The 9,638-nt window shown below is 45.9% G+C and overlaps 1 protein-coding gene across 4 annotated transcripts in view; it reads right to left on the reverse strand.

Moving 5' to 3' along the window:
- The window catches only part of sfpq (splicing factor proline/glutamine-rich), a 39,381-nt gene extending 36,890 nt beyond the window's left edge, over positions 1-2,491 (reverse strand). For 2 of the 4 annotated variants that reach the window (XM_056298747.1, XM_056298746.1), the window contains exons 1-3: positions 1,732-2,491; positions 638-826; positions 88-389 (exon numbers count right to left, since the gene is read on the reverse strand). In XM_056298747.1, the coding sequence (XP_056154722.1) occupies positions 88-389; positions 638-826; positions 1,732-2,331 (1,091 nt within the window). In that variant the 5' untranslated portion in view covers positions 2,332-2,491. The remainder of the gene's footprint in view (positions 1-87; positions 390-637; positions 827-1,731) is intronic. The other 2 variants (XM_056298745.1, XM_056298744.1) reach the window with 1 other exon arrangement.
- Between the last annotated feature and the right edge of the window lie 7,147 nt (positions 2,492-9,638).

A 9,638-nucleotide genomic window follows, 5' to 3' on the forward strand; every position in this document is an offset into this window, starting at 1 on the left:
ACACGTATTTAGAAAAAAACAAAACAAGTACTTAATCTTATATTTTGTAAAAAAAAAAAAAAGGTGTTAAATTACATATATACTCACGTAGTGAGCAAGAACACGCCCTCACTGCAGCGGTCCAGGGCTTTTCTGGCAGCAGGTTTGGAGGCAAATTCAACAATGCCCTTCCCCGTGGAACGTCCGCGATCATCTACAATGACAATCGCCCTCTCCACCATTCCAAACTGTGAGAAAGCCTCCTCAAGGAGCTCGTTGGACACAAACGGTGATAGATTCTTTATAGAGAGGGCTGCGGAGTGTGTGGCAAAACGAACACGGAGAGGACGACCTTTCATGGGGATGTCATCAAGCTCTGCCTTGGCAATCTCGGCCAGTGCACGGGACTCCTGCATTGAAAAAAACATTACCAAAAAATCGATCAAAAACTTTGCCCTGGTTGTGGAGAACGGACTTCATCTCAGACACGTGATCCGTTTCGTTTTTTACCCCACGGAGTCGAACTTCAAATTTGTAATGTATTGCTTTGTATGACTGGACATGTCCGAAGCTTAAGCGTCAAACTCAACATTCAATTTGCCCCCGCCCATCAAATTGTACCACAACAATTATCTGAATTCTGCCTTTGTGTCCTTACCAATCTGATGAAACCAAAACCTTTGCCTTTGTTGATGAACACTTCACTGGGCTCGCCATACTTGGCAAACAGCCTCTTGAACTCGTCCTCTGTTATGTCGTTGGGCAGGTTGCCGATGAACAGGCGGCACCGCTGAGTGTAAGTCTTCTCACCAGGTTTAAGCAGCAAGGATAATGTTGCCTTAAACTCCTGGAAATTAAAGAAATGGATTGGAGAAAGCAAACAAATCTATTGAATCCCAGCATCAAATCCCCTTACCCAAGCAGTAAAAATAGACACTGGTATGCAACAAGAAAATGGGCAAAAAGCCTAGCAAAAACAACCAAACTACCAAAAATCCAAAATCACGAATATTCAAGTGAATTTTAAAAAAAAAAAGTTATTTCGGTGTTAATCAAACTCACAAGAGAAATGAAGCGGACGAGAATGACAGGTAAATCTCAGTAAGCATTTGTTGCTGCCCATATCCGCTGAAGCGGCCCTAACCCCTCCACCCCTCCCCCTACGCCAACGTGTTAAAAAGAAAACCCTGACAATTTGACCCACATTTGAAATGATCCAACAACCAACATTTAGCTTTTAGGGGCAGAGTAGAAAACATAATTTATCAAAAACTCCGCGAACCGTTTCTTTAGCTTACAAAACTGTGACGCGTTACAGCGGTTGGAAAAATAGTGCGGATTTCGGCACAAGATGGCGGACAGTCGAACGGTTTGCCTTTAGGTGCGCACGTTTTAAACCCCAAATGGCTACCGTCACGAGTAAGACCGAACGTTCTTCCAGCCATGTTGCACGTCTCCGCCCGGGAGGTCCACGTAAACGTTCATATCTAACGTCCCACACGTTTTCCTATTTACTCCAGCCAGCTTTGTCAGCAGGCAGCAATGAACACCGAGCCGACAAAGCGGGGACAAAGGCCCCACTAACAAAAATATGCCCTCAAATGTCATGCGTTTAACAAGTACATAAAGCCTTAGACAAAAAGGAGACGTTAAACACAGTCACACGGGGCTCTACACGCACACCGAGTGAAGACAACAAAAAAAATAAATTGACTATGTGTAACGTTAAAAATGTTCACAAACACAACGAACCGATGCATGGCTGTGATCTGTCTGGGCCGGAGCAGCACGTTCAGGCGCCTTCTGCTCCGGGTTTACTGTGGGGTTCGGCTTGTTCTCTGGAGCCGGTGGCTTCGGGCTTTGCTGCGGTATCGGCTTCTGCTGCTGCTGCTGCTGCTGCTGGCCGTTCACGTTGCCACTCATCGGCCCCTTCTGCTGCGGGTTCTGGTTCTTGTTGGCTTGGTTCGGCGGAGGCGAAGTTATGTTGGGTTTGGGCGGAGGAGACTGAATCTTGGGTAGAGGAGATCCGACGGTCGGTTTTCGCTCCTGCTGCATGGGGCCTTTCATTGTGAGAGCCGGGCCGGGAGTTGGCGGAGGAATTATCCCGGAGGACTGTGGCTGTTGTGGCTTCGTCTGGTTCGGTCCCTGATTTGGCGGCTTGTTCATATTGGTGCTGTTATTACCCGCTTGTCCTCCACCCCGGTTTTGATGCTGGAAAGGATGGTTTCTTATACCCCCACTCCCCATCAGTCCACCTCGCATCGGGCCGCCGGGGATTCCGCCACCCCGACGCGGCTGAAAAGTATTAATCCCGCCGCCACCGCGATTTCTGTTGAACCTGTCCCGGGACATCTTAACGTGACAAATCTACTCTATGCAGATACTAAGATTACAAAAAATTAGCTTGGGTGTCCGTCAACAATTCCCGTTTTCCACCGTGTCCGGCGTCGGATGTAGGTCACCAGCCTTTCTAAAATGGCGAACGGCGTTGTGCAACAGAATTCGACCTGCAAACAAAACCAGAAGGAGGAGCCTTCTTTCTCTTCCGTAGGCCTGTTGTTCAGCCCGGGGTGAGGAGGAGCAGAGCTTTTTTTTAAATGATGCTCATTATTCAATCAAAGAAAGTTGAATCAGTCCATCTGGGCTCAACGTTTCTTTGAGAGAAACGTCTTTATGCATATCAAAGAATGTTGAATCAGTTCATCTGGATACAACGTTTAGTGACAGATACGTTTCATCACTCATTTGTTTTTGTTTTTTTGTTTAATCTTCCCACACCGGAATGTGGGAAGGATTTCCGGTGTGGTAAGATGGCGGCGCGAACTGACGTTTGCATAGGCTTCACCCAGTTCTTTTCTTTTTTTGCTTTGTTCTCTGTTTGTGTATGTTTTTGGTGGTGTCGTTTTTGGAAATTTTGGATATGCGTTTTTTTTTGTTGCACTGCTGTGGGCTGATTTCATTTCTTTTGTGTACGCAGGTGCATGATAGAGATGACAATAAATCGTTCCTGATCTAAGTGACATCTTAAGTCTACACTGACTGCAGGTATCCCCACCCTTGTAAATAATACGGTGGCATAACGACCGAAACAAGCCTATTGTTTGTATGTTTAACTCAGTGACCTATAACATATCTGTTTCTGGCATCTATTCTTAACCCGCTGGTAGGCAGTAATGAACATCGCATTCAGAATCCCCACCCTTATAAACAATACAACATTATCTGTCAGTAAACGTTGTATCCAGATGAACTGATTCAACCTTTTTGATTTTCTTACCTGGACTTTCTTACCCCGCCTGCCGCCCAATGACTGCTGGAATAGGCTCCAGCATCCCCGCGACCGGATAAGTGGTTAAGGTAATAGATGGATTATTGCGCATGCATAAAGACAACACCAAATTGTCCATCACGCCCCCCCCCCCGTTTTTCTCCCCAATTGTACTTGGCCAATTACCCCACTCTTCCGAGCCATCCCGGTCACTGCTCCACCCCGCCAATCCAGGGAGGGTTGCAAACTACCACATGCCTCCTCTGATACATGTGGAGTTGCCAGCCGCTTCTTTTCACCTGACAGTGAGGAGTTTTGCCAGGGAGACATAGCATGTGGGAGGCTCACGCTATTTCCCCTCTTCCCCCATGATTTTGGGCCCCCTCGGAAATTTGGGCCAGAGGCCTGGGCCTTGTCAGCCAATGCGGTGATCCTTGGTCGTTATGCCAGTGTAACCGGTTATTTTTTTGCCCGGTGCGGGATTCGATACGGGGTGTACTGCACCACAAGGCGACATCACTAACCGCTCAGACCCGTTAACTAGGGGCTAACGTGTCTTATTAGTAGTTTACACCAGTGTATTGTTTATAAGGGTGGGGATACCTGCAGTCAGTTTAGACTGAAGAGGTCACTTAGATGAGTGATGAAACGTTTCTCTCAATAAACGTTGTATCCAGATGAACTGATTCAACTTTCTGTATTTTCTTATCTGGATTATTGAGCATGCATTAAGAATCTATTTTTCAATGTTACCACAGAAAGTTTAATCAGTTCATCTGGACACAATGTTTATTGAGAGAAAAACGTTTCATCTATTTTTCAGTTTTTCCTGAGTGTCCTGCAAGGTGCCAAAGTATTGGTAGTCCGAATTGGTGGTTTTTGAAATAATCTCGTCTGAGTCGGAAGTACAGCTTTGTGGTGACCCACATCTATATATCGAGAGACATTCACCTAAGAGGACGGTGTACCTTTAAGGGAAGAGGCGAGGCGTCAGATAATGCACTTCCGCTTCCGGTTCACAGTCAGTTCAGTGTCGTTGTCGAACGTATGACATGCAAAGTTGGAGCTAGTAAACTACCTCGACTACGTCTACTCTCACGTCTCCTGTCTCGTTGTTTTCTAACTCCACAGCTTAATCAAATCATACACGTCTTACTAGTAGATCCTGCAATTTATCACACTGTGCATGGAAATGGTGGGGAATACCTTTTTTCCTGTTTTGAAACAAACTTGATCTGAACAGAAGAATCTCACCAACGTTGATCCAAACTCGGATCCAGTAAAGTTCTGCCAGGTTTGGGCACAAATCTGAATTATTTATCTAATTGATATTTCAATATACGAGACGCGTCACAAATTATTTACAAATTTTTGTTCAACATGTTTAATTTGGGGCGTCCGGGTAGCGTAGCAGTCTATTCCGTTGCCTACCAACACGGGGATCGCCGGTTCGAATCCTTGCGTTACCTCCGGCTTGGTCGGGCGTCCCTACAGACACAATTGGCCGTGTCTGCGTTTGGGAAGCCGGATGTGGGTATGTGTCCTGGTCGTTGCACTAGCGCCTCCTCTGGTCGGTAGGGGCGCCTGTTCAGGGAGAAGGGGGAACTGGGGGGGAATAGCGTGATCCTCCCACGCGCTACATCCTCCTGGCGAAACTCCTCACTGTCAGGTGAAAAGAAGCGGCTGGCAACTCCACATGTATCGGAGGAGGCATGTGGTAGTCTGCAGCTCTCCCGGATCGGCAGAGGGGGTGGAGCAGCGACTGGGATGGCTTGGAAGAGTGAGGTAATTGAAAAAAAAAAGATGTTTAATTTGTTTGAAAAATAATGCCGTAAGAGGGCAAATCACACAAGTCTCAAGCCACCCTCATCTGACCACCCATTTGATCGCCTAAAGATGGATGTCATTGAACTAACACCATGTGAGGGAAAGAAACATTGTCTTGTGGTTGTTAATATGTTTTCTAAATGGGTTGTTTTCCCTAGGCAGATGCCTCCACAGTAGCAGACCTATTAGTAAGAGAGATTATTCCCAGATGGGGAATACCATGGAAGATCAGCAGTGATAACGGAGCTCGTTTTGTAAATAGTGCTATTAAACAACTTTCAACATTTGTGGATATTAATCTGAGGCAACATTGTGTCTATCATCCACAGTAGTGGAGTAGTTGAGAGATAAAATGGGACAATTAAAAATAAACTGCTCAAATAATGTGATGAGACAGGACTCTCATGAATAAGTCAACTCAATTTTATTTCTATAGCCCATCATCAAAAATGACAAATTTGCCTCAGTGAGCTTTATAGCGACACAACATCATGCCCTTAGACCCTCGCATCAGATAAGAAACAACTCCACAAAAAAAACCTTCAACAAATCAAGTGAAGTCAATTTTATTTGTACAGCCCAATATCACAAATTACAAATTTGCCTCAGTGGGCTTTATAGCAACACAACAACCTGTCCTTAGACCCACGCAATGGATAAGGAACAACTCCCTAAAATAAAAACCTTTAACAGGGAGAAAAAATAGGAAGAAACCTCAGGGAGAGCAACAGAGGAGGGATCTCTCTCCCAAGACGGACAGACATGAAATGGATGTTGTGTGTACACAATTTACAGAAAACAACACTGAAAGAGGATAACAGAATACAATGGAATATGAAGAATATGATGAGGAGGATGCCAGCGTCCAGACGCCACCTGAACAGCCCAGGACCCAAACCACGCGACCACCATGACAATGCAGACCACAAAAAAAAAAAATTGGGGTCTACATTGAGAAAAGGGGGATCCCCCCCCCCAGTTGTATCTGGCAAATTACCCCCACTCTTCTGAGCCTTCCCAGTCACTGCTCCACCCACTCTGATAGTCCGGGGAGGGTTGCAGACTACCACATGCCTCCTCCGATACATGTGGAGTCCCCAGCCGCTTCTTTTCACCTGACAGTGAGGAGTTTCGTCAGGGGGACGTAGCACGTGGGAGGATCACGCTATTCCCCCCAGTTCCCCATCCCCCCCAAACAGGCACCCCAATTGACCAGAGGAGGCATGAGTGCAGCGACCAGGACACATACCCACATCTAGCTTCCTACCTGCAGACACGGGTAATTGTGCCTGTAGGGATGCCCGACCAAGCCGGAGGCTATACAGGGATTCAAACTGGGATCCCCATGTTGGTAGGCAATGGAATAGACCACTACATTACCCGGATGCCGAATAAAGCCAGTCTTAATGATTTCTTTAATGTGCTTATCCAAGGAAAGGCTGGGATCAAACGTAACACCAAGATTTTTGGCTGCTACACTTTGTGAAATCACAGAGTTGTTGATTGTTATTGTTACTTGATCAAATTGGTGTCTGTATCTAGTAGGGCCAACGACTAGCATCTCAGTTTTATCCGAATTTTAAAGCAGGAAATTTAGTGAAATCCAATTTTTCACAGCAGCCAAAGCAGGCCTCTAAATTAGTTATTTGAGTATGATCATCAGCCCTTATAGGCACATAGAGCTAAGTATCATCAGCATAGCAATGGGAATTTATTCCATGACTGCGTATAATTGACGAAGAGGTGAAATGTAAAGAGAGAAATGTAGAGGGCCAGGAATTGAGCCCTAAGAGGCACGCCAGATTTAACGTCAGAGAATTTTGATGTAATGTTATTATAGCAGACACAATGTATTCTTCCAGATAAGTAGGACTTGGGCATCCGGGTAGCATAGCGACCTATTCCATTGCCAACCAACACGGGGATCACCAGTTCAAATCCCCGTGTTACCTCCGGCTTGGTCGGCGTCCCTACAGACACAATTGGCTGTGTCTGTGGGTGGGAAGCCAGATGTGGGTATGTGTACTGAAGCCCAGAGACATGTGTCCTGGTCGCTGCACTAGCGCCTCCTCTGGTCAGTTGGGGTGCCTGTTCAGGGGGGAGAGGGAACTGGGGGAATAGCGTGATCCTCCCGCGCACTACGTCCCCCTGGCGAAACTCCTCACTGTCAGACGAAAAGAAGCGGCTGGTGACTCCACATGTATCTGAGGAGACATGTGGTAGTCTGCAGCCCTCCCCGGATCGGCAGAGGGGGTGGAGCAGGAAGAGTGGGGTAATTGGCCAGATACAATTGGGAAGGGGAAAAAAGGGGGGGGGGATTAAATAAAAAAGTATGACTTAAGCCAAGAAAGAGCGAAGCCGGAGACACCAAAATTACAACTTATTTGGTCTAATAGAATACAATTATCAATGGTGTCAAAGGCTGCACTGAGGTCCAGTAGTTGAAGGACAGAAATAGAATCAGAGTCCATAGCTAGTAAAAGATTGTTCGCCACTCTGGTCAGAGCAGTTTCAGTGGAGTGACGGGCCCTGAAAGCCAAATGAAAAGGTTCATATAGATGGTTTTCGTCTATATGGATCGAAAGTTGTTGATACACAACTCTCTCTAGTACCTTAGTAAAGATTGGAAAATTAAAGACTGGTCGATAGTTATTAAGAGACCCTGGACTGAAGTGCATTTTTTCAAGTAGAGGTTAACTACAGCTGTCTTAAAACTGCTCAGAACAGTGCCAGTAGTGATACATTAACAATGTCTAGCATTGTAGGTCCCAGGAAAGGCCAGAGGTCTTTAAAAAGTTTTGCTGCTAAGGGGTCAAGTAAGCAAGGAGTGTGTTTAGAAGCTAACATGAGCTTAGCCAAAGTATCAAGACAGTATCAAAAGCTGTAATAAAGGGACTATCAGTGACTCATTGTATAGATCTGAATTTGATAAGACAGGATCTGTAGGAGTAGCTGGAGTTAAAGAATTAATTTTGTTTATGATCTCATCAACCTTACTGCAGACATAACATGTTATTTATGAGGAATGAAGCATTACTTCAATGAGCTGTAAGGGTACCAACAAATTTTGAGCATGTCTGTATATATAGTCAGTACATTATATATGGTAGATTGGAGAGAAGAGGATTGAAAGTCAGTCAGAGCAAGACGGAATACATATGACTGAATGAGAGGGAGGACAGTGCAATGGTGAGGATGCAAGGAGTACAGGTGAAGAAGGTGGATGAGTTTAAATACTTGGGGTCAACTGTTCAAAGTAATGGGGAGTGCAGAATAGAGGTGAAGAGAGTGCAGGCAGGGTGGAGTGGGTGGAGAAGAGTTACAGGAGTTATTTGCAACAGAAGGGTACCAGCAAGACACATTTTACACATGTTAACAGTGCAATTAAAAAGTATAAATATACTACAAGGCCAGCAGGAAGGTCCAGGGTTCGAACCCCAGGGTTGTCCAACCTTGGGGGTCATCCCAGGTCGTCCTGTGTGGAGTTTGCATGTTCTCCCCGTGTCTGCGTGGGTTTCCTCCGGGTGCTCCGGTTCCCTCCCACAGTCCAAAGACATGTAGGTCAGGTGAATCGGCTGTACTAAATTGTCCCTAGGTGCGAATGTGTCGGCCCTGTGATGGACTGACGGCCTGTCCAGGGTGTCTCCCCACCTGCCGCCCAATGACTGCTTGGATAGGCTCCAGCATCCCGTGACCCTGGTAGGATAAGCGGTTTGGATAATGAATGGATGGGTACCAGCAAGAGTGAAAGGGGAGGTCTATAAGAAGGTAGTGAGACCAGCGATGTCAGGGGTGGACAACATGATCCAGAAAGGGGCCGGTGTGGGTGCAGGTCTTTGTTCCAACCAAGCAGTTACACACCTGACTCTACAAATCAAGGTCCTTAGCAAAGACTATTGGTTGATTAATAGAATCAGCTATGTAACTGCTTGGTTGAAACAATGACCTGTACCCTGTACCCATGTTATTTGGTTTGGAGACAGTGGCACTGACAAAAAGACAGGAGGCGGAAATGGAGGTGGCAGAGTTGAAGATGCTAAGATTTTTGTTGGAAGTGAAGGAAGGCAGGATTAGGGATGAGTATATTAGAGGGAAAGCTCAGGTTGGACGGTTTGGAGGAAAAGCAAGAGAGGAGAGATGAAGATGGTTTGGACATGTGTGGAGGAGAGATGCTGGGTATATTGGGAGAAGGATGCTGAAGATGGAGCTGTCAGGGAAGAGGAAAAGAGGAAAGCCAAAGAGGAGGTTTATGGATGTAGCGAGAGGACATGCAGGTGGCTGGCATGACAGGGGAAGATGCAGAGGACAGGAAGAGATGGAAACAGATGATCCGCTGTGGTGTAACGGGAGCAGCCAAAAGTAGTAGTATTATGATTGATTTAAGACACAATAAACATCAAACATTGAAGAAAATGTGAAAGCATTTTTTTAGAAACAACAAAGTTTTTGTATAATGGTTATTTGGCTGATAGCAACCACTAACTAAATCCAAAAGGTCACTCACCTTTTAATCTCTCACCAGATATACTGAGTCTAAGGATGAATCCGCTGTCTGGGGGGGGAA

Source organism: Lampris incognitus, chromosome 18, assembly GCF_029633865.1.
Source record: "Lampris incognitus isolate fLamInc1 chromosome 18, fLamInc1.hap2, whole genome shotgun sequence".
Classification (NCBI taxonomy): domain Eukaryota; kingdom Metazoa; phylum Chordata; class Actinopteri; order Lampriformes; family Lampridae; genus Lampris; species Lampris incognitus.